This window comes from Cetorhinus maximus, chromosome 20 (genome assembly GCF_964194155.1).
Source record: "Cetorhinus maximus chromosome 20, sCetMax3.hap1.1, whole genome shotgun sequence".
NCBI classification, from domain to species: domain Eukaryota; kingdom Metazoa; phylum Chordata; class Chondrichthyes; order Lamniformes; family Cetorhinidae; genus Cetorhinus; species Cetorhinus maximus.
In genome coordinates, this window is record NC_135898.1 from 79,498,165 (window position 1) to 79,524,227 (window position 26,063).

Consider the following 26,063-nt stretch of genomic DNA (forward strand, 5'->3'; position numbering starts at 1 on the left):
TATCCCCACTCTGGCCTCAGGAGGGGCAGCTACATTACTATTCCAGCTTGTTAGGCGATGGCAGTGGTGATCAGTGCCAGTGCTGCACAGAAGAGGTTGGCCATCAGATGCAGATAGAGGATGAATGATCTCATCCCTGCCGCCAGGGTAAGGCAACCATCTCATCACTCTAAACACACACACTCAAGCCTATCACATATCCACTGGATCTCACTCACTGCCAGCTCAAGGGACATAACCACTCACTCTCTCACATACACCCTCACATCTCCATCTGGCCTGATCTCCTCTGGAGACTGCTTCCTCAGCCCTGACCTTCTTGAGGCCACTTGCACAGCTCAACATGTGCCCCCACACACACCCTGGGACACTCCTTTTCCTAGTACAGCTCTCGCCCTGCAGCCTCTTCCCTTGCTTGAGGCCACTTCTCCCCTTCAACAAGGAAGCCCTAGCCCTGCAGCCGTTGAGAAGCCACTCCCTGCCTTATGGCAGGTCTGGTAGGTAGAGACCTGCCCGTGAGCCCCCTCTAAAAGTGATGTGGCGTACGTGAAGCCTGGCACTGATGATTGTGAGTGCTGCCCGAAGCAAGGTACGCAAACAAACCTCGAAGTCCCAAGCGAAACGCAGCTCACCAGATACATGTCGCTTATGCACATTTGTGAAACACGTTGGCATGCAATCACACCAACGTGGGCGGACGATCCAGCGTGGGGTCCGACGGCGGGAAACGTGGCCCGCCATCAATGGGCAGAGCGGAGAATTGCAAACTGGTTTCACGATGCTGTGAAACTGATTTTTGGCCTTCTTGCTGTATTATCTGCTCACACCGCTGAACACACCCGACTCCAATGGGCACAGAAAATTCTGTCCATCAAGGCAACATTTGACCGAGCGTGGAATCAGGGAGTCCTAGCAAAACTGGAGTCAATGGGAATTGGGGGAAAACTCTCCACTGGTGACGTCATAACTAGCACAAAGGAAGATGGTTGTTGTAGTTGGAGGTCAGTCATCTCAGCTCCAGGACATCACTGCAGGAGTTCCTCAGGATAGTGTCCCCCCCCAAAACACCTTCAGCTGCTTCATCAATGACCTTCCTTCCATCATAAGGTCAGAAGTGGGGATGTTCACTGATGATTGCACAATGTTCAGTACCATTCACGACTCCTCAGATACTGAAGCAGTCCATGTCCAAATGCAGCAAGACCTGGACAATATCCAGGCTTGGACTGACAAGTGGTAAGTAACATTTATGCCACGCAAGTGCCAGGCATTGACCATCTCCTGCAAGAGAGAATCCAATCATCTCCCCTTGACATTCAATGACATTACTATCGCTGGATCCCCCACTATCAACATCCTGGGGGTTACCATTGACCAGAAACTGAACTGGATCAGTCATATAAATACTGTGGCTAGAAGAGCAGTTCAGAGGCTAGAAATCCTGTGATGAGTAACTCACCTCCTTACTCCCCAAAGCCTGTCCACCATCTATAAGGCACAAGTCAGGAGTGTGATGGAATACTCTGCACTTGTCTGGATGAGTGCAGTGCAGAGTGAAGCTCGACACCGTCCAGGACAAAGCAGCCCACTTGATTGGCACCACGTCCACCACCTGCAACATCCACTCCTTCCACCACCGACACACAGTGGCAGCAGTGTGTACCATGAACAAGATGCACTGTAGCAACTCACCAAGGCTTTTTTGGCAGCATCTTCCAAACCCACGATCTCTACCACTTAGAAGGACAAGGATAGCAGATGCATGGTGTCATAAAAAGCCAATTACTGCCACGAATTACTTACTGGCATATTGAACTTTTTAAGGAAGACGTGTGTGTTTTTCAAGAACTACAAGCAAGGACACTGAGCATGAGTGATAATGTAAAGTGACCACTTTCTGGAAAAATTCCTGTGTGGATTATACTGACAGACCTGTCCTCAGAGAACATGGAATGTCGCACCTGAAAAGGTGTCATGGCCTTCTTCAAGCAGAGATACTTATAAGGGAGGTGGGAAAGATGCAAAAGACTGAATTTTAATCTCCTGTGGTTGCAGAGACAAAAGACAGATTACCACTTTTCAGCAGGTATCTAAAATCCGTCTCTTGATTCATATCAGAATGTGTAAAATGGTGGGAAATCAAAGAAAATAGACTCTGGACACAAGGTATGGTATTTTTCCCTTACAGGAATAAACATGAAAAAATGGGTTAAAAAGCTATCTACAGAGCAATGCTATTGTGTGTTGAGAGTGACAGGACAAAGAAGACCAATTAGTCTCCCCTGCAGTTGCAGGCAAAGTCTCTCTCTCTCTTGCTGGAGGCAAGGCTCAGCAAAGCCACAATCGAGAAGGAAATAGGACAGCTTCTTCAGCCAACCTGCAGAACCAACTGTCTCAAAACCAACTGCTAAACTGCCAAAGTCAGCTCTACCAGAATGACCCAACTTAACAGCTGCAACGTATTGCCAGCCATCACCTCACGGACAAGCCAAAGACTGATTTGTACTCTTTTTAAACTTTTATTTTTGGGCTCTTACCTTTTTACTCCTGATCTGTGTGTTGCGCTTTTATTATTTTTCTCGGGTTTTTAGTAACGAATAAACTTACTCTTTCTTTGACTCAAGAAAGCCTGGTTAAATTGGCACCTTCTAAAACATAAATACATTTGGACTTGAAAAAGGCATTCAAGGGGGAAGGGACCCCTTTTAAATTAACTTTGTTGCAACCAACCGAGGGGGTTGAATAAAGAAGGAGAGGCAGCTCATTCCTCCTCACCTAGGAGCATAACAAAATTGCAAAATTGGGGTCCTGTTCAGGAAGTTAACATATTGGGGGACCTCGCCCAGGGACCAGTTGTAACAATGGCAACACCACCACCAGGAAGTTCCCCTCCAAGCCACTCACCATCCTGACTTGGAACTATATCGCCGCTCCTTCACTGTCACTGGGTCAAAATGCTGGAACTCGCTCCTTAGCAGCACTGTGGGTGTACCTACACCCCATGGATCGCAGCAGCTCAAGAAGGCGGCTCACCACCACTTCTCAAGGGCAGTTAGGGATAGGCAATAAATCCTGGCCTAGCCAGTGACGCCTACATCCCATGAAAAAATTTTAAAAAGTTGTCTAGATGGCTAACATAGTTCAAAATAACACCAACAATCTGGGTTCGATTTCCATTTCAGCTGAGGCAGACTTGGGACCTGCCTTCTTGCCCTGCCCCTGAGAGTGGAAGGTAATAGGAAACCACCACTGACAGAAAAACTGCTAAGAAAAGCAGCTCAGGATAAAGCATCGCAGACAATGAGCCAAGGACCTGTCTTCGAGCAGAGCACACATCATATCACATCATTTATAAAGCCCAGGATGCCGTTTGCTTTATTAACTGCTTTCTCAACCTGCCCTGCCACTTTCGTTGATTTGTGCGTGCATGTCCCCAGGTCTCTCTGCTCCTGTGTCCTTTTTAGAATTGTCCCCCTTATTTTCTATTGTCTGTCTTCGTTCTTCCTACTTGAGCTCCTAGATGCACAGAGGGCTGGGTGAGACAATTAGAATTAGGAAGGATCAATTAGACAATTAGAATTAAGTAGGTCAGAGTTTGATTTGGAGTGCATTTATGTAAATATTCACTAAGTGGAGTTAGGAAGGCTGGTGAGCTGCAGGCACAAATAACCGTGTGAAAATATGATTTAATAGTGATAAATGAGACCTGGGTCAAGAAAATGAGGGTTTTGATTTTTGATATTTCTGGGCGCAAGGAAATAGAGGGAAGGAACAAAATGGAGTTGGGGTAGTAGTTCTGATTCAGAAATACTTACAATGCTAGCAAGAGAATTTCCTTGAGGGGTTAAAGACAGATTTATTTGGGTTGAGTTAAGAAATAATAAAGGAGTTTTTTTTTAACTGAAGTGGATGTAGTTTATATGAGATGGTGCATTTTGACAGGAAGAGTGAGGAGAGATGATATAAGTTACATTGTACAGTTCTAAAGAGGATGCAAAAAGAGGGGTTGTTTGAAAGTTTTTAAAATATTTACTCATGGGATGTGGGCATCGCTGGCTAGCATTTATTGCCCATCCCTAATTGCCCTTGTTCAGAGGGCATTTTTAAGAATCAGCCACATTGCTGTGGATCTGGAGTCACATGTAGGCCAGACCAGGTAAGGACAGCAAATTTCCTTCCTTAAAGGACATTAGAGAAGCAGATGGTTTTTACGACAATCGGCAATGGTTTCAGGGTCGTCATTAGACTTTTAATTCCAGATATTTATTGAATTCAAATTCCACCATCTGCCGTGGTGGGAGTCAAACCTGGGTTTTCAGCGCATTAACCTGGGTCTCTGGTATACCAGTCCACTGACAATGTCACTACGCCACCACCTCCCCTGTGTTGCAGGACAGGTTGGGCTTTCCATAGAGGCAAAGGGTAAAATAATTCAGGAAATGATGTTAAACCAGTATAAAATACTAGTTTAGCTCAAACTGGAGTATTATGTCCAATTCTGGATACCACACTTTGGGAAGAAAGTGAAGGCTTTGGAAAGGATAGAGAATAACTAGAATGGGCTATGGGATTGCAGCTTAAACAAACAGGCTGGGGAAGCTGGGATAGGAAACCGGCTGGGACAGGAAACAGGCTGGGATAGGAAACCTGCTGGGATAGGAAACAGGCTGGGATAGGAAACCTGCTGGGACAGGAAACGGGCTGGGACAGGAAACAGGCTGAGACAGGAAACAGGCTGAGACAGGAAACAGGCTGGGATAGGAAATCTGCTGGGATAGAAAACAGGCTGAGACAGGAAACAGGCTGGGGTAGCTCTTAAGAGCAGAGAAGGCTAAGAGAAAATTTGAGAACTTGTTTAAAATCATGAAGGATTAAATAAGGTGAAACTTTTCAGTGGCTGGAAGGTTAATGACAAGCGACCACAGATTTAAGGCAATTGGCAAAAACAGCAGGGGTGACCTGAGAGAAAACTTTATACAATGAAATTGTTTGGATTTGGAATGCACCACCTGGTAGGATGGTGGATACAGGTTCAATAGTAGCCTTCAAAAGGGAATTGGGTGAAGGAGAAAAAAATTGCAGCGATTATGGGGAAAGAGGAGGGAAGTGGGATTAGCTGCATTGTCTTTGAAAGAGCTGGCACAGACTTGATAGACCAAATGTACTATTCTATAATTGAACAAAAGCTGTAATGAGGTCGGGCCAAGTGGCCCTAGTGGAACTCATATTGAACATCGGTGAACAGGCTATTCATGAGTAAAAGCCGCTTTATAGCACTATCAATGACGCCTTCCACCACTTTGTTGATTAAGAGTAGACTAATAGGACAGTAGTTGGCCAGTTTGGATTTGTCCTGCTTTTTGCAGACGGACATACCTGGGCACTTTTCCACAACGTTAGGTAGATGCCAGTGTTGTAGCTGTACTGGAACAGCTTGACAAGGGGCACACCACGTTCTGGAGCACAGGTTGGTAATGCTGCAGCTGGAATATTGTCGGGGCCCATAACCTTTCTTGTATGCTGTGTGCTCAGCCATTTCTTGATATCACATGGAGTGAATTGAGTTGGCTGAAGACTGGCATCTGTGGTGGTAAGGAACCCCTGGAAGTGCCAAGATGGTCGGTGTACATGGGGGTGGAGGGGGGAGGGGATGCCGAGTTGTGCTGTTGCCCAGTCTGTGTGGTCTGTATACTTGGTGGGGGGGTGTGATTTGTGTTTATGTGGTCAGTGTATGTGGTGAAGGGGAGTGAGGATTGCGTGTTGAAGTGAATGCTCTCTGCAGTTTCTAAGCCGAAAAAGATGGTTCTAAAGGATGCTGGATTGTAACAACATTGATTTTCCTAAATACAAATAGTTCTGAATGTCACGACTTTTGACTGCCTGCAGTTTATTTGTCAGAAGATGTGAAGCTCTTTGAGTAGAGAATCCTTGCTGACATCGGATGATGCTGTAGGTTTAATGTTTAGAGCTGATTTGTCATTTAAATAACTTAGTCCCAGACAGCCTTCTGGGCACAGCAGAGCCCAGTCTCACATGCCAGAGTTTGCTGCTGGCTCCTGTTTTTATTCCTGTTCAACCCAGCCCTTGGACTGTAACTATTTGAATTCTCTCCGTTGAGGATTTTGAAGCTGTGCTTTGAGTTCTATTGGTCTCGTATGCTATTTGGATTGTCACCATTGAGGAATTTAGTCCAGACTGTTAGTGAATGAATTGTTCACTCTTTCCAATCCTCATTTGCCCCACCACCCTTGAAAATGGTAACTCCCCTCTGGATTCTAGCTCATTACTTAGTGTCTCCCTCCCTCTACCTCACCTATTCCTCTCTGGACTCTATTTCCATGCTGTAGAGTTAGGGTTAGGGTTCTCACCTCTACCTGACCGGTTTCTTTAGGTAGGAGTCTAGGTTCTGAGTAATGATGGGAAGCTGTTAACCTAAGCATGTATCAACAAAATGTCCTCAGACCAGGTACGTTCTAACAAGAGTCACTCCATCGAGATTAGGAGCGGGAGTCAAGGCTGATTTACTTTTTTCTTCTTGTCCCTAACCCAGAGGAACTTAGGCCAAAGGTTGCCTCCCACAAGCTGCCTCTGAGCATTTCAACCAACAGAGAACAGACCTGGAGGCAGACGTGGGGCCTGTAGTGGATGTATTTTATATTGATTTGTAAAAAGTCTTTGATGTGGTACTACATAAAGGATTTAAGCTAAGTAAAGCATCTTCTGAATTAAGGGACATGGACAAAGGGATGGTTTGAGAGTGGGGAGATTGGGCTAATAGGACATTTATAGAATTGCGAAATGTAAATGGAGTCTATGTTGGAGCCACTCTCATTTACCATATACAGTAATATATGTTACAAAATACTTAGAGCGCAGAAATAGGCCATTCGGCCCAACTGGTCCACGTCAGTGTTTACTCCACACGAGTCCCCTCCCATCATACTTAAAGTAACCCGATCAGTATATCCTTCTATTCCTTTCTCCCTCGTCTTTATCTAGCATCCACTTAAATGTATATATGCTGTTGGCCTCAACTACTCCTTAAAGTGGCAAGTCCCACATTCTAATCACTCTCTGGGTAAAGAAGTTTCTCCTGAATTCCCTATCAGATTTATTGGTGAGTATTTTATATTTATCGTTCTTATCTTGCCTGCAAGTGGAAACATCTAAACAGAAGGGTCTCAGAGTACAGATGCATTAATCACCAAAAGCTGCGCCACAGGTTAGCAAGACCATTAATAAAAGCAAACTAAGCAATAGGCTTTATTTTTCGAGGGATGAACTGAAAAGTTATGCTAAACCTCTTTCGAACCTTGCTTAGATCACACTTAGAGAGTACTACATGCAGTTCTAGTCTCCATATTATAAGAAGGATACAGTGGCACTGGAGAAAGTGCTGAGAAGATTCACAAAGATGATACCAGAAATGTGTGGGTATATTTATCAGGAAAAGATTGACAGGCTAGGTATCTTCTCTCTTGAAAAAAGAAGGCTGAGGGGTGACCTAATAGAGGTCTTTAAAATGATGAAAGGTTTTGTTAGAGTGTATACAGAGAGAATGTTTCCTCTAGTGAGGAAGAGCATCACTAGTGACAGTCAATAGAAGATAGTCACCAAGAAATCCAATCGGGAATTCGAAAGAAATGTCATTCATTACTTATGGTGGTGCGAAGGTGGAACTCACTACCACAGGGAGTGGTTGAAGCAAATAGTATAGATGCATTTAAAGGAAAGCTAAACAAGCATATGAGGGAGAAGGCGATAGATGGTTATGATGGTCGATTCAGATGGGAAAAGATGAGAGGAAGCTCAAGTGGGGCATTGACACTGGCACAGACTGGTTGGGCCAAATAGCCTGTTTCTGTGCCATGTAGCCTATGTAATTTTCTATGCATACCCTATCAAACCCTTTCATAATCTTAAAAATCTCTCAGGTACCCCTCAGCCTTACAAAAACTAAATACTGTGGATGCTGGAAATCTGCAATAAAAACTGAAATGTTCAACATGTCAGGCAGCATTTGTGGGGTGGAGAAAAGAGTTAATGTTTCAGGTCAGTGACCTTTCACCAGTCTACTCGGTTTCTTTTTCCATAGATGCTATATGACCTGCTGAGTATTTCAGCGTTTTATCTTTCTATAATCCCTCAGTCTCCACTTGAGCACTGAAACTCTAGTGTAATACTAAGGGAGTGCAGCACTGTTGGAGGAGCTGCCTTTTGGATGAGAAGTTAAGCATGCGTATAAGATCCCATTGCACTATTTTGAAGATGAGCAGGGGAGTTATCCCCATTGGCATGGCCAATGATTATCCTTCCATCATTAACGTAGAAATGGATTATCTAGTCATTTTCACTTTACTGTTTGTGGGATCTTGCTGTGCACAGATTGATTGCTGCATATCCTACATTACAACAGTGACTACAGTTAAAAGGTATTTCATTGGATGTAAAATGCTCTGGGATGTCCTAATCTTGTTAAAGATGTTATGTAAATGCAAGTCTTTCTTTGTTTTCACTTTTCTAGAGAAAAGAGCCCCTGCCTGTTCAGTCTTTCCTGATAGTTATAACCCCTTAGTTTGGTATCTCTGGGTTCAAATCCCAGATGGTAAAATTGGTGCACAAATCTGGAATTAAAAGTCTAATGATGACCATGAAACCATTACCAATTGTTGTAAAAACCCATCTGGGTCACTAATGTCCTATTGAGAAGGAAACCTGCCATGCTTACCTGGTCTGGCATACATGTGACTTCAGATTCATTGCAATGTGGTTGACTCCCTTTGCAATGGCCTAGCAAGCCACTCAGTTGTATCAATCCACTAAAAAGTCTAAAAGGAATGGAACTGGACGGACCACCTGGCATTGACATAGACACCAGAAACAACAACGGCAAACTTGGCCCTGTTGACACTGCAAAGTCCTCCTTACTAACATCTGGGGGCTTGTGCCAAAATTGGAAGAGCTGTCTCACAGACTAGTCAAGCAACAACCTGACATAGTCATACTCACGGAATCATATCTTATAGACAATGTCCCAGATACCACCATCATCCCTGGGTATGTCCTGCCCCACCGGCAGGACAGACCCAGCAGAGGTGGTGGCACAGTGTTATACAACGGGAGGGAGTTTCCCTGGGAGTCCTCAACATTGACTCTGGACCCCATGAATCCTCATGTCATCAGGTCAATCATGAGCAAGGAAACCTCCTGCTGTTTATCACATACCACCTGTTCCCCCTCAGCTGATGAATCAGAGCTCCTCCATGTTGAACACCAATTGGAGGAAGCACTGAGCATGGCAAGGGTGCAGAATGTACTCCGGGTGGGGGACTTCAATGTCCATCACTAAGAGTGGCTCAGTAGCACCACTACTGACTGACCTGGCCGAGTCCTAAAGGACATAGCTGCTAGGCAGGTGGTGAGGGAACCAACAAGAGGGAAAAACATACTTAACCTCATCCTCACCAACCTGCCTGCAGCAGATGCACCTGTCCATGACAGTATCCAAAGGAGTGATCAACTCGCCGTCCTTGTGGAGACGAAGTCTCGTCTTCACATTGAGGATACCCTCCATTGTGTTGTGTGGCGCTACCACCATGCTAATTGGGATAGATTTCAAACAGATCTAGCAACTCAAGACTGGGCCATCAGCAGCAACAGAATTGTTCTCAACCACAATCTGTAACCTCGTGGCCTGGCATATCCCTCACTCTACCATTACCACCAAGCCAGGGCATAAACCCTGGTTCAGTGAGGAGTGCAGGAGGACATGCCAGGAGCAGCACCAGGCATCCCTAAAAATTAGTTATCGACCTGGTGAAGCTACAACATAGGACTACTTGCGTGCCAAATAGCGTAAGCAGCAAGTGATAGACAGAGCTAAGCGATTCCACAACCAACGGATCAGATCTAAGCTCTGCTATCCTGCCATATCCAGTCGTGAATGGTGGTGGACAATTAAACAACTCACTGGAGGAGGAGGCTCCATAAGTATCCCCATCCTCAATGATGGGGCAGCCCAGCACATCAAAAGCTAAGGCTGAATCATTTGCAACAATCTTCAGCCAGAAGTGCCAAGTGGATGATCCTTCACAGCATCCTCCAGAGGTCCCCAGCATCACAGATGCCAGTCTTCAGCCAATTGAAATCACTCCACGTGATATCAAGAAATGGCTGAAGGCACTGGATACAGCAAAGGCTATAGGCCCTGACAATATTCCGGCAATAGTATGGAAGACTTGTGCTCCAGAACTTGCCGCGCCCCTAGCCAAGCTGTTCCAGTACAGCAACAACCTGGCATCTACCCGGCAATGTGGAAAATTGCCCAGGTATGTCCTGTACACAAAAAGCAGAACAAATCAATCCCAATTACTGCCCCATCAGTCTATTCTCGATCACCATTAGAGTGATGGAAGGGATCATCCACAGTGCTATCAAGCGGCACTTGCTTAGCAATAACCTGCCCAATGACGCCCAGTTTGGGTTCCGCAAGGCCACTCAGCTCCTGACCTCATTACAGCCTTGGTTCAGACATGGACAAAAGGACAAACTCGAGAGGTGAGGTGAGAGTGATTGCCCTTCACATCAAGGCAGCATTTGACCGAGTGTGGCATCAAAGCACACTAGCAAAACTGAAGTCAGTGGAAATCGGGGGGAAACTCACTGTTGGTTGGAGCCATACCTAGCATCTTCAGCTGCTTCATCATTGACCTTCCTTCCAACATAAGGTCAGAAGTGGGGATGTTCGCCGATGATTGCAGAATGTTCAGCACCATTAGCGACGCCTCAGATACTGAAGCAGTCCATGCCCAAATGCACAAGACCTGGACAATATCCAGGCTTGGGCTGACAAGTGGCAAGTAACAATCGCGCCACACAAGTGCTAGGTAATGACCAACAAGATAGGATCTAACCATTGCCCCTCGACATTCAATGGCATTACCATCGCTAAATCCTCCACCAACCCCTGGGGTCACCGTTGACCAGAAACTGAACGGGACCAGCCATATAAATATTGTGGCTACAAGAGGCTAGGGATTCTACAGCGAGTAACTTACCTCCTCACTCTCCAAAGCCTGTCACTGTCTACAAGGTTAAGAGTGTGATGGAATACTCTCCACTTGCCTGGATAAACTTGATTGGCACCCCACCCACAAACATTCACTCCCTCCACCACCAACACACAGTAGCAGCAGTGTGTACCATCTACAAGATGAACTGCAAGAATTCACCAAACCTTTTTTTATATTAATTCATGGGATGTCGCTTATTGTCCATCCCTAATTGCCCTTCAGAGCGCAATTAAGAGTCAACCACATTGCTGTGGATCTATAGTCACATGTAGGGCAGGAGATTTCCTTCCCTAAAGGGCATAAGTGAACCAGATGGGTTTTTACAACAATCTGCAATGGTTTCGTGGTCAGAGTTTTAATTCCAGATTTTTATTGAATTCAAATTTCACCTTCTGCCATGGTGGGATTCGAACCCTGGTCCCCAGAGCATTACCCTGTGTCTCTGGAATATTAGTCCAGTGACAATAACATTATGCCACTGCCCCTCCTCTTCAAACCCCCGACCACTAGGATATAGAAGGACAAGGGCAGCAGATGCATGGAAACACCATCACTTGGAAGTTCCCCTCCAAGTCACTCACCAGCCTGACTTGGAAATATGTCGCCGTTCCTTCACTGTCGCTGGGTCAAAATCCTGGAACTCACTCCCTAACAGCACTATGGGTGTACCTACACCACATGGACTGCAGCGGTTCAAGAAGGCAGCTCACCATCACCTTCTCAAGGGCAGTTAGGGATGGGCAATAAATGCTGGCCTAGCCAGCAACGTCCCATGAATGAATAAAAAAAAAAGAAATTTGCTGTTGACAGCAAATTATGATGAGAATTATGAAGGACCCCAGAAGACATGGATAGATCTGCAAGGCGGACATATAGGGGACATGCAATTTAATGTGGTAAAATACAAAATCATTTTGAAAGCACGAATAGGGAAAAGAAATGTCCTTTAAGTAGTGAGATGAAGTAGAGTAGCAGAGGAGTCTGGTGTGCAGATATACAGGTACTAAAGAGGCAGTACAATAGGTAAGGGTAAGTAGGGCAAACTGAATCCATGGCTTTATAACTAGAGGCATGGAAAGTAATCCAGCCATACTGAATTGAAGTAAAAACAAAAATGCTAGAAATGCTCAGCAGGTCTGTAAAGAGCGAGACACAGTTAATATTTCAGTTGAGGACCTTTCACCAGAACTGCTGTGTAGGGAGAGACTAGGGGAGGGTCATTAGACTGGGTGATTTATGGCAAAAAATACTAGCACGAACCTGATAGGCCAGATGGCTTCTTTCTATGCTGTAACATTCTATGGTCCTGTGACCTGGACTGCTAAATAGGCAACAGTGCATTCAGGTTTAACATCCTACTGTTGATACCGCAACTAGGACCAATAAATATATTCACTAATGAATCCAAAGGCGAAGTCATTTGTCCGCCTCTAATCCACAGGGTCTTAAAAATGTTTATAAAATAATTAAAAATCTCACTATGAAATGGTCAGGTGATCTGTTGTTTACCAGTGATTCCTGCTTTGCCTCATCTACTCGTTCACTCTTTGCAGTTTTGTTGTTGACTCTTCACCTTGGTTTCTCAAAAAAACACCGTACCTAACGAAGGGTCCAAGTGAAACATGAGCCTGCTGTATGTTTCTGGAATCGAGCTGAGCTGGATCTCAGTCCTGGGCAACCACAAGCTAATGGTTGTTGTTTTGTTTTTGCAGAGCTGATCTTGGAGTTGGTGACTATAAGGTAGGTGCATTGTAAACAGAGCTAAACTCATTGATCAAAGTACTATTTAAGATAGGGTGGGGGTTGAAATTGTGAGGACGGGGTTTATGTTGCTGGGATGGAGGTTTATATCACGGGGACAGGGTTTATATTGCAGGAACGGGTGGGGTTTATATTGCGGGGGGTTAGATCACGGGGGAGTTTTATTGCGGGGACGGGGGAGTTTATATCACGGGGTAGGGAGTTTATATTGTGGCTAGGGATATATAGTAGGGATGAGGGGTTTATATTGCAGTTAGGGGTTTCTTTCACGGGTATAGAGCCTTTAAATCAGGGTTAGGGGCTTATATCATGGGGATAATGGCTTATATCGTAGTTTAGGGTTTATTTTGCAGGGATGAGAGGTTTATATTGTGTTTAGGGGGTAATATCACGGGGATAACAGATTTATATCGTGGTTAGGGGTTTATATTACGGGGATAACAGATTTATATCGTGGTTAGGGGTTTATATCGCGGGGATGAGAGGTTTATATCGCGGTTAGGGGTTTATACCACAGAATCACATAGTGCAGAAGAGGCCCTTCAGCCCATCGAGTGTGCACCGACACGTGAGAAACACCCGACCTACCTAATTCCATTTACCAGCACTTGGCCCAGAGCCTTGAATGTTATGACGTGCCAAGTGCTCATCCAGGTACTTTTTAAAGGATGAGGCAACCCGACTCCACCACCCTCCCAGGCAGTGCATTCCAGACCTTCACCACACTCTGGATAAAAAAGTTTTTCCTCACATCCCCCCTGAACCTCCTGCCCCTCACCTTGAACTTGTATCCCCTCGTGACTGACGCTTCAACTAAGGGGAACAGCTGCTTCCTATCCACCCTGTCCATGCCCCTCATCTTCTTGTATACCCCGATCAGGTCGCCCCTCAGTCTTCTCTGCTCCAACGAAAACAACCCAAGTCTATCCAACCTCTCTTCATAGCTTAAATGTTTCATCCCAGGCAACATCCTGGTGAATCTCATCTGCACCCTGTCCAGTGCAATCACATCCTTCCTATAATGTGGCGACCAGAACTGCACACAGTATTCCAGCTGTGGCCTCACCAAGGTTCTATACAGCTCCAGTATGACCTCGCTACTTTTGTAATCTATGCCTCGATTGATAAAGGCAAGTGTCCCATATGCCTTTTTCACCACCCCACTAACATGTCCCTCTGCCTTCAGAGATCTATGGACACACATGCCAAGGTCCCTTTGTTCCTCAGAATTTCCTAGTGTCATGTCATTCATTGAATATTTCCTTGTCAAATTACTCCTTCCAAAGTGTATCACTTCACACTTTTCAGGGCTAAATTCCATCTGCCACTTAACTGCCCATTTGACCATCCCGTCTATATCTTCCTGTAGCCAAAGACACTCAGCCTCACTGTTAACCATCTGGCCAATCTTTGTGTCATCCGCAAACTTATTAATCCTACCCCATCACATAGTCATCTATGTCGTTTATATAAATGACGAATAATAGGGTACCCAGCACAGATTCCTGTGGTACGCCACTGGACACTGGCTTCCAGTCACTAAAGCAGCCTTCTGTCATCACCCTCTGCCTCCTACAACTAAGCCAATTTTGAATCCACCTAATCAAAATACCCTGTATCCCATGTGCATTTGCCTTCTTTATAAGTCTCCCATGTGGGACCTTGTCAAAGGCTTTGCTAAAATCCATATAAACTATATCAACTGCACTACCCTCATCTACACACCTGGTCACCTCCTCAAAAAATTCAATCAAATTTGTTAGGCATGACCTCCCTCTGACAAAGCAATGCTGACTATCAGTGATCAAACCTTGTCTCTCCAAGTGGAGATAGATTCTTTCCTTCAGAATTTTATCCAATAGGTTCCCTACCATTGACATGCGTCTCACTGGTCTGTAGTTCCCTGGCTTATCTCTACAACCCTTCTTAAATAGCGGAACCGCATTAGCTGTTCTCCAGTCCTCTGGCACCTCCCCCGTGGTCAGCGCCCCTGCGATCTCCTGCTTTGCCTCCCTCAGTAGCCTGGGACACAGATCACCCGGATCTGGGGATTTGTCCACTTTTAAGCCTGCCAACATCTCCAATACCTTTTCACTCCCTATATCAATTTGCTCAAGAACCTCGCAGTCTCTCTCCCCAAGTTCGATACCTTCATCCTCATTCTCTTGGGTGAAGACGGATGTGAAGTATTCGTTCAACACGGGATAGGGGGTTTATTTCGCGGCTAGGGGTTTATATTGCACGGAGAGGGGCTGTATATCACGGGGATACCAGGTTTATATCATGGTTTGATGTTTATATCGCGGGGAAAGTGGGCTTATATCATGCGGATACGAGGTTTATGTTGCGGTTCCAGTGTGGAAATGTCATGGTGTGGTCCGTGCAGCCACATGGTCAATTCTCCATTTTATATATTTTGAAATTGCCGAATTCACCAATACAGTAGAGGTGACAGAATATCACTTTATTCAGCAACGTAGAAGAACAACATCGCGATCCGTCCGTGTGATCTATTTGTGATGTGACGCATCAGTACTTGTAATAATGCCTGAAACATCATAGGATTATTTTTCAAACTGCTCTTGCACCTCCTCCTTGTAATAATGCAGCTGCTGTCCTGTGAATCCAAGAATTTCTGGAAGAATTGAAACTCCCAAACAAATTTTTTGCAAATGACATTGCCCTTAAATTATGAACAAACTGGCACATGCCGGTTCACTGCCTCTCCCCCTCCCCTCCAGGCTGGTTCCCCACGCTCACTACCCCAGCCCCCTCCAGGCTGGTACCCCACGCTCACTACCCCAGCCCCCTCCAGGCTGGTTCCCCATCTCCACCACCCCAGGCCCTTCCAGGCTGGTTCCCACCCACACTACCCCAGCCCCCTCCAGGCTGGTTCCCCACCCCCACCCCAACCCCTGCAGGCTGGTTCCCCACCCCCACCACCACCCCAACCCCCTCCAGACGAGCTGTCTCTCTCTCTCTCCAGTCTCGTGATTTTTGCAATAGCATTATTTGATTTTCAGGCTGTTGCTGGACAGCTATATTTATTGTAACCAGGAGCAGGAGAGGAATAGAATGATTTGATATAGAAGTGGGTCCTTCACAATGCTGAAGTCTGTTTGAATCAAGAAATGATGCTCAGTAATAATTATAAACTGACAGAAATGTTCAGAAGTGATAAGTGGAATCAGCAGCAAATCTCTGAACCCTGGCAAAGCTGCTAACATCAATTTTAAAAATTACAAAGGTGTACTGATAGACAAAGTAGAAGCAGGCTGGATTATCTGCAGCATTTAGCTGTTGGCATTCTGTGTACTAGCTGGGAACAAGGCCATGTTAGAAAAGGGTAGTATAGTACTATACAGAGAGTAGTAAACAGAGAGACTGTGCACTGTGAGGAAGTGGCAGGTATAAGGACTGAAGAGCAAGGGACCTAGTTTAGAAAAGGGCATCAGCAGTAGATAAGATGTTCCACAGAGCGACAACTGAGTGCTGGGCAGGGTGCACAAACATGCAGGATTGGTGCAGAATGCGGGGAAACATTCAAGTGGGATTGGTGCCAGTCAGGGTACTGTGTATATCCATGTGGGATTGGTGCCAGTTAGGGCACTGTGTATATCCATGTGGAACTGGTGCCAGTCAGGGTACTGTATATATCCATGTGGGATTGGTGCCAGTCAGGGCGCTGTGTATATCCATGTGGGATTGGTGCCAGTCAGGGCACTGTGCATATCCATGTGGAACTGGTGCCAGTTCAGGGCACTGTGTATATCCATGTGGAACTGGTGCTGTTCAGGGCACTGTGTATATCCATGTGGATCTGGTGCCAGTTAGGGTACTGTGTGTATCCATGTGGAACTGGTGCCAGTTCAGGGCACTGTGTATATCCATGTGGAACTGGTGCCAGTCAGGGTACTGTGTGTATCCATGTGGGATTGGTGCCATACTGGGATGGTGGGGGGAGAGGAGGTTGTACATTTGCACGTGATTGGTGCTGGGTGGAGGGACGGTGGGTGTTACCTGCATGCAGGATTGGTACTAGAGAACGTGTATTCCCATTATAGAAGGATAGTGATCAATCAATCAATCACAACTTTTCTCCTCTCCCCCTGTAATGCTCACTGTTTTCCCCCACCTTCACCTTTGCTTGCTCTCTGTTGCCTCTGTATGGTGGAAAACATGCCAACCCCTGCAGTACTTAACAAATGCCCAATCTTTGCAGTAACTTTACCTATAAGCTGGCAAATATTCAACCATGAGAGGTCCTGGCCAAGACTGTTCCTGCCCTCACTACATGCCCCCATACACAGGAATAACTGAATACTGATCATGAGCTGGAATCATGGCTGAATGTTTGCCTTCATCACATCTCAACTAAAGGGCTACGAGAGTAATAGTCCTACCTGTGCCTGAGATCAGCACAGCCTGGTGATTGGGCTTGGTATCTTCAGGGAGTGTTCAGTTCAGTACCACACTTGACAGAGCATGTACTCCCTGAGCCATGTGAATCTTCACCTGAACTATTTTAATAAAACCTCAATTTTTATTGAGTACATTTCAGTAAATGTTAAACTCTGGTTGCTTGTCTGAAGTCTCTCTGAGTGCGAAAAATGTCTGGAGCAAGCCCTGCTTGTGATCAGCAGCAGGAGGCCTTCCTGCCTTTTCTTGCCCCCAACCCTACCCATCAGTATCCAGTGTCACTGATGGTAACACTAACACCTTCACTGCCATCTGAGCTTCTCAGCTGAGGTAGCATAGGCCACACATCATTCCTTCAGAGTGACAGAGCCCCACAGTCCAGATTAGTTTTTCAGAAGCTGTCTGTCAATGCAATGCAGTGCAGTAATAAAATGGATTTCCACAGTTTATCACTGTTAATGGGTTGTGTCGATTTGGCTCTGGGATTTGGCAGTGTGTACCTTCAGTATTTACTGAGTTTTACAAGCTGTAACTATCCAAGACTCAGTACCTGGTTGCTGTAAAACTATGGAGAGATTAATACTGAGACATGGATAAAAATGTAGTTGTATATTTGGGACTCGTTATTTTATAATTTGTCTACAGATTTATTCAGAAACTGCAATAGATTAGGGTGTGTACTGTTGACTGTGCCAAAACATGACTGTTTATTCTGGTACCTAGGCAGCATGTTAAGCTGCTGGACTCACTAATTCATTGATTATGGCTTCATTCTGTAACGCAAAAAAGTGTCATTTCTTGTTTCATAAACACCTACCAAATGGATCCTTAATGGAAAGGATGAGTTATTGGAAGCGTATGAAGCTTGGACGCTCTTTGATAGGTTTAGGAAATCAGATGATCAGCCCATGGAAGAATATTTCATGGATTTTGATAAATGGTACAGGAGACTGCAGAGATATGAACTTGAACTTCCAGAATCGGTATTGGTATCTAAATTACTGGACTCACATTTCCCATGTTGATAGTCTTTTAGTCCTAACAGGGGTTCAGTTCTGGGGGAAAGAATTTCTCCTGGATCAAATGGCTGCTGCCCTAAAAAAATTTCTGGGGAAACAGTCATTCCTGCCACTTTGTTAGCAAATGTGAACAACTGTGCTGTAAAACAAGGGACGGGATACAATGGTGGCCGAATTTCACGGTCGACCAAATATTAGATGAAGATTCCAATACAAAGATGGGGTTAATGACAGGAGATCTGAAAATGGTCATAACCGTAGCCAATTTGAGAGTCGGGACAAGAAGTGTGTCTGGGACGGTGACCGTAGGTGTTTAAAACCAAAAAAATGCACGGGGAATGGTTAATCGGTGTTTTTGGTGTGACTCCCAGTATCATTACACGATGAACTGCCCACAGCGAAGGAATCGCATTTTTGAAGTGACCCACGAGATGGATTCACCTGAAACTGAAAGTGATGATGGTGACTGCCATGATGGAATTATATTGATCACTGAGAAGTTGAATCCGGTGATGAGTATCTTGATGGTAGATTCCTTCAACTGTGCAGTTCTGGACAGTGGTTGCACTTCTATGGTGTGTGGCATGGACTGGCTTGACTGCTATCTGGAGCGTCTCGATGAGGCAGACCGGCGGAAGGTCAAGGAGTATGAAAGCTCTACCTGCTTCAGGTTTGGAGATGACAATACATTAACATTCTCCAAACGGGTGGTCCTCCCTTGTAAGATAGCAGGGATCAATCTGTTTGTCAGTACTGATGTGGTTTCTAGCGAGCTACCGCTATTGTTGAGTCCATCTGCGATGAAGAAGGCTCAGATGCCTTTGGATATGAAGAATGACAGAGCAGTCGTGTTTGGAAAAAATGTGGATCTACATTTTACTCGGTCAGGCCATTACTGCTTGCCACTAAGGAAGCCAGAGATTTCTCATCAAAAAAGTTCATGAAGTTTTGTTAACTGCTGAGAATAAGAATTTGGTGGACAAAAAGAAGATAATTTGGAAATTACATAGACAGTTTGCATATCCGGAGCCACAGAAACTGAAGACTCTGCTTCGAGATGCGGGTGTTAATATGACAATCATCTTGTTAAAACCAATTGGTAGTTAAACAGGTGATGGGCATTAATTATCCCAACTGAATAGAATAAAAAGGTACAGCTGGAACACTTTGTGTGGAAGCTACTAGGAAGTTAGTAGCACTGAGGAGTTGTCTTGGAAATAAACCAGCTTTAACCAAGAGACCAGCCTGGATTAATTCTTCCACCACAAACTTTTATCGTGAGTAACAGCAGTAGTGGTCGACAAAGGATATGATGACCTTATTGAACAAATCACTGCTCAGTGTGAAATTTACCTTAAATACCGCAAGACACCACCAGGTCCTGTTGTGAGTTTTTCATTAGCCAGAGAGTTTAATGATGCAGTGGCAATGGACTTGAAAGTTTGGGGCAAGGATAGTATTTTTTTTACTACAGTTCATATATATGGCAACCAGATTTAGCCTATCCACTGTGATACATAGTAAAGACAAAAGGACCATTGTCGATAAGGTCATGGAGAAATTGGTAGGAACAGGATTAGGAACACCAACAAAGTTCCTCACAGATAATGGTGGGGAATTCGCCAAGGATGAATTTTGAGATATGTGCAAAAATTTAAACATCATAGTTATGCACAGTGCAGCTGAGAGCCTGTTTAGTAATGGTCTTTGCGAAAGAAACCAGGCGGTAATAGATGACATGTTACATAAAATATTAGCTGATCAACCAGATTGTAAATTGCAAACGGAGCTAGCATGGGCGGTGCATGCAAAGAACTCTCTGCAAATGGTTGGGGGGTATAGTCCCTACCAGTTAGTATATGAAAGAAATCCGAAGTTACCTCCGGTGTTGTCAGATGCTCCCCCTGCCCTAGAAGGGACTAGCATTAGCTCCACCTTTTCTACTCATCTGAACGCTTTGCATGCGGGCACAAAAGCTTTCATTAAAGCTGAGGTTTCGGAGAAAATTCAGCGGGCCCTACGGCACCACATAAGACCATCAGGGATGCAGTTCAGACAAGGAGACATGGGGCAGAATTTTGCCCTTGGATGGTGGGTGGGCCCCACCGGCTTAGCAGCGGGCGTACAGCTGACCCCCGCCACCGAAACGGGGCCCGCCGCCATTTTGAGTGGGCGGGCCAATTAAGGCCTGCCCAGCGGCCCTGCCATGACAATGGGAAACAAGGAAATGGCAGAGACTTTGAACAAGTATTTTGTATCTGCCTTCATAGTAGAAGACACAGAATAAATAATAAAAGAAAATCAAGGAGTGAAAGGGAGGCAGGAACTTAAAACAGCCACGATCACTAGAGAAACGTACTGGGAAAGCTAATGGAATAAAGACTATCAAGTCCCCTAGACCTGGTGGCTGGATCTTAGGCTGCAGAGATAGTGGATGCATTCGGAAATGTTCCAGCGGATTGGAAAAGCACAACTTAACACCCTTATTTAAGAAAGGTGGGAGACAGAAAGCAGGAAACTATAGACCAGTTAACCTAACATCTGTCATTGGGAAAATGCTAGAATCCATTCTAAAGGAAATAGTAGCAGGAAGGGGAGGCGGTGGCATAGTGGTATTGTCACTGGACCAGTAATCTGGAAACCCAGGGGTAATGCTATGGGAACCTGGGTTCGAATCCCACCACAGCAGATGGTGGAATTTGAATCCAATAAAAATCTGGAATTAAAAGTCTAATGATGACTAATGATTGCTAATTGTCATAAAAACCATTAGCGAAGGAAATCTGCCATCCTTACCTCCTCTAAATGTGCCTATATGTGACTCCAGACCCACAGCAATGTGGTTGACTCTTAAATACCCTCTGAACAAGGGCAATTGGGGATGGGCAATAAATGCTGGCTGAGCCAGCGACACCCACATCCTATGAATAAATTTTTAAAAAGGATCATAATACAATCAGGCAGAGTCAACATGATTTAGTGAAAGGGAAATCGTGGTTGACAAATTTATTCAAATTCTTTGAGAATAATGTAACAAGCAGGGTGGATAAAGGTATACCAATAGATGTCGTGTATTTGGATTTCCAAAAGACATTCAATAAGGGTCCACATAAAAGATTGCTACCAAAGATAATAGTTCATGGTTTTAGCATTAGCATGGATAAAGGAGTGGCTAACTGACAGGAAAGAGAGTCGGGGTGAATGGGTAATTGTCAAATTTCCAAACTGTAACTAGTGGGGTACCACAGTGATCACTGCTGGGATTTCAACTATTTGCAATCTATATTTATGATTTGAATGAAGGATCAGATTGCATTGTAGCCAAATTTGCTTACAATACAGAGATAGGTAAGAAAGAATAATATGAGGAAGACATGAAGAGTCTGTAAAAGGATATAGATGGATTAGTGAGTGGGAAAAAATTTGGTAGATGGAGTATAATGTAGGAAAATCTGAGGTTATCCACTTTGGCAGAACGAATAGAAAAGCAAAATATTTAAATGCAGAGAGACTACAGAGTGCTGTGTTACAAAGGAATCTGGATGTTCTTGTACATCAATCACAAAAAGATTGCATGCAGGTACAGCATTGGAGTAGGGTCAGAGAAGGCTCACTAGGTTAAGGCTGAAAACAGTGAGAGGAGCAGAGACATCGGAGACACAGCGAGGCTAAGAACAGTGAGAGTCTACAAAGGGATAGAGATAGGTTAAATGAGTGGGCAAAAAATTGGCAGATGGGGTATAATGTGGGAAAATGTGAACTCATCCACTTTGGCAGGAAGAATAGAAAAGCAGTATATTTAAATGGGGAAAGATTGCAAAACTCTGCTGTACAGAGGGATCTTAGTGTCCTGGTGCTTGAATCACAAAAAATGAATATGCAGGTACTGCGTGATTAGGAAGGCAAATGGAATATTGATGTTTATTGTAAGGGGAATGGAATATAAAAGTAAGGAAGTTTTGCTACAATTGTATAGGACATTGGTGCACCCACATCTGTAGTACTGTGTACAGTTTTGGTCTCCTCACTTGAGAAAGGATATAATATCATTTGAAGCAGTCTGGAGAAGGTTCACTCGACTGATACATGAGATGGGGGATTATCTTTTTAAGGAAAGTTAGACAAGTTGGGCCTGTACCCATTGAAGTTTAGAAGAATGAGTGGTGATCTTACTGAAACATATAAGATCCTTAGGAGACTTGACAGGTTGGATGCTGAGAGGATGTTTTCTCTTGTAGGAGAGACTAGAACTAGGGGACATATTTAAAAATAAATGGTCTCCCATTTAAGACAGAGATGAGAATTTTTTTCCCCTCCTGAGGGCCATTGGTCTATGGAATTCTTTTCCCCAGAGAACAGTGGAGGCTGGGTCATTGAATACTTTTAAGGCTGAGTTTGATGGGTTCTTGATTGATTCTTGGTTGACAAGGGAATCGAAGGATATAGGGGGAGACAGGAAAGTGGAGTTGAGGGCACAATCAGATCAGCCATGATCTTATCACATGGTGGAGCAGGCTCGAGGGACCGAATGGCCTATTCCTGCTACGAATTGATAAAAAGAGGTTGATTCCTGGGATGAAGGGATTGTTTTTTTTGAGGAAAAGTTGAGCAGTTGAACTTATACTCATTGGAGTTTAGAAGAATGAGAGATGATCCGAGTGGAATGTATAAGATTCTGAGGGAGATTGACCAGGTAGATGCTGAGAGGACATTTCCCCTCATGGGGGAGTCTAGAACTCGGGGGCGCAGTTTCAGAATAAGGGGTCTCCCATTTAAAATGGAGATGAGGAGGAATTTCTTCCCTGAGGGTTTGAAGTTCTCTTTCCCAGACAGCAGTGGAGGCTGCATTATTGAATATATTCAAGGCTGAGTTCAACAGATTTTTGACCTACAAGGGAGTCAATTATTATGGGGGCAGGCATGAAAGTGGAACTGAGGGCACAATTATGTTATTGGGTTGCAGATCTAGCTGGAGGGGCAGAATGGCCTCCTCTTGCTCCTATTTCTTATGTTCTATCGTTTGATGTCTTGAATGTGTTTTATAAATAATCAGATTTGACAATATGCTAGTGACATCTAGTGGCCATTATTTATAGATTTGAAACTGGGAATTTTGGATATTTTGTGTTACACTGATTTGAAAGTGAGAGTTATCTTGGATGATCAGCTTTGTATACACTAGGATACATTGATGGATCTCAAGCGTACAGCAGGCTCTGTATGTAAGTGCTATTCCATTTCTGGAGAGGCTAAGCAGCCCTTCACTGTGTACCACCTGCATAATCCTACTGGCAAACAGTGTGCTAATCCTGAAATGGAGGCTCCTGATACCCATTTTCATATCAACATAAGTAGGCCATTTTGCCCCTCAAACCTGTACCTCCTTTAAAAAACTCCTAGGTTGACTTCCTATGTTTTTCCTTCAGCCACTGCAGAAGAAGTACATCCGTGTGTCAGAGGAGGCAACTATTCGACATGTTGAAAAGTTCATAAGAAAGAAGCTGGAATTGGACCCAATCTGTCAGGTAGGCCAGATAAAGATTGGAAAACTGCCACAAACCTGAGTGCACATGGAAAGGACCATCACTCTGATGTACCTGGAGTGGAAAGTTGCAATTGCTGTGAGCCTCAGTGCCGCAAATAGGAGTGGGATAGCTTTTGTTAAAAGGTTCATTCTCAGGATATGGTCTTCACTGGCAAGGCCAGCTTTTATTGGTTGCCCTTGAGGTGGTGGTGATAAGCTGCCTTCTTGAATCACTGCAGTCCATATGGTGAATGGTACTCTCACATGCTGCAAAGGAGGGAGTTCCGCCATTTTAATCCAGCTATTTTGGAGGAACAGCAATATTGTTCAAGTCACACACTGTTATGACTTGGGAGGGGAACTTGCAGGTGGTGACCTTCCCTCACAATTGCTGGCCTTCCTCTTCTTGGTGATGGAAAATGCAGATTAAGGAAGTGCTGTGAAAGAAACCTTGGTGAGTTGCTACAGTGCTTCTTGTAGATGGTACACACTGCTGCCCCTGTGTGTGCCAGTGGTGGAGAAAGTGAATATTTAAGGTGGTGGATGGAGTGGTAATCAAGCAGGCTGCTTTGTCAAGCTTTTGAATATTGTTGGAACTGCAGTCATCCAGGCAAGTGGAGAGTATTCCATCACACTCTTCACTTGTGCCTTGTAGGTGATGGAGAGGTTTTAAGGATTCACGAGATGAAGTATTGCCTGGAGAATTTCTAGCCTCTGACCTGTTCTTGTAGCCACATGTATTTATGTGGCTGGTCCAGCTGGGTAACTGGGCAATGGATGTTAATGGTGGGGGATTTGGTGATGAAATGGCACTGAATGTTGAGGGAGGTGTTTAGACTCTCTTGGTGGAGATGGTCACTTCCCAGCACTTGTTTAGTGCAAATGTTGCCAATTATCAGCCCAAGCCTAGATGTTGTCTAGGTCTTGCTGCTTGAGGACATGGACTATTTTATGTAAGAACTCATGAGTGAAACTGAGCATTGTAATTGTCAGTGAACTTCCCCACTTCTGACCTTATGATGGACGTAAGGTCATTGATGAAGCAGTTAAAAACAGTTGGGCCTAGGACACTACCCTGGGGATCTCCTGTAGTGATGTCTGTTACTCACAATAAGAGGTTGTGGTGGAAGAATTAATCCAGGCAGGTCTCTTGGTTAAAGCTGGTTTATTTCCAAGACAACTCCTCAGTGCTACTAACTTCCTAGCAACTTCCACACAAAGTGTTCCAGCTGTACCTTTTTATTCTATTCAGTTGGGATAATTAATGCCCATCACCTGTTTAACTACCAATTGGTTTTAACAAGATGATTGCCTTATTAACAATGTCCTGGGTCTGAAATGATTGGCCTTCAACAATGTCAGTGTGAAGATGGGTCTTCATCTCCACTAGGACTTAACCAATAGTGGACAGATGCATCTGTAACTGCTGGATTGGTGAGGACAAGGTCAAGTAGGTTTTTCCCTCTTGTTGTTCTCTTACCACCTACTGCAGGCACAATTTAACAGTAGCGTCCTTCAGGACTTGGCCAGCTCAATCAGTGGTGGTACTCCTGAGCCATTCTTGGTGATGGGCATTGAAGTTCTTCACCAAGAATACATTCTGTGCCCTTGCCGCCCTCAGTGCTTCTTCCAATTAGTGTTTAACATGGAAGAGCACAGATTCATCATCTGTGGAGGGGTGATAGGTAGTAATCAACTGGAGATTTGCTTCCCCATGTTTGACCTGATGCCATGAGATTTCATGAGGCCCAGAGTCAATATTGAGGCCTCGTTGGGCCACTCTGATTTTTCTGTGTACCACTATTTTGCTACCTCTGGTGGGTTTTCCCTGCCAGTGGGACAGTATATACCCAGGGATGATGATAAAGAAGTCTGGGACATTGTCTGTAAGGTATGATTCGATGATTATGACTATGTCAGACTGTTGCTTGATTGGGCTGCGGGACAGTTCTCCAAATTTTAACACAAGCTCCCCCCCCCGCCCCCCTTCCAAGATGTTAGTGAGGAGGACTTTGCAGGTCAACTGTGCTGAGTGTTGTGTCCTGATTTGATGCCTACATTGCACCCAAGTGGTCTGTCTGTCCATCCATTTTTTTTTAGTCTTTTGGTTTGATACTGAGGGCAGGGAAAAGGGGAATGTTAGGACGGCAGAGAGAGAAACCCGAGCGTGGTGTTGAGGTTAAAAAGAGGATGAAGAAACTGTAGGCTGGGGAGTGGAGAAACCAGAGGTGGGAGGAGCTTTGATTCCACTAGAACATAATAGTAACT

General features: G+C 44.7%; 1 protein-coding gene across 5 annotated transcripts in view; it reads left to right on the plus strand.

Annotated features, from left to right (window-relative positions):
* Positions 1 to 26,063, plus strand: part of pcgf6 (polycomb group ring finger 6) — a 93,723-nt gene that overhangs the window by 23,333 nt on the left and 44,327 nt on the right. For all 5 annotated transcript variants that reach the window (XM_078564972.1, XM_078564975.1, XM_078564973.1 and 2 more), the window contains exons 7-8: positions 12,785 to 12,812; positions 23,698 to 23,796. In XM_078564972.1, the coding sequence (XP_078421098.1) occupies positions 12,785 to 12,812; positions 23,698 to 23,796 (127 nt within the window). The remainder of the gene's footprint in view (positions 1 to 12,784; positions 12,813 to 23,697; positions 23,797 to 26,063) is intronic.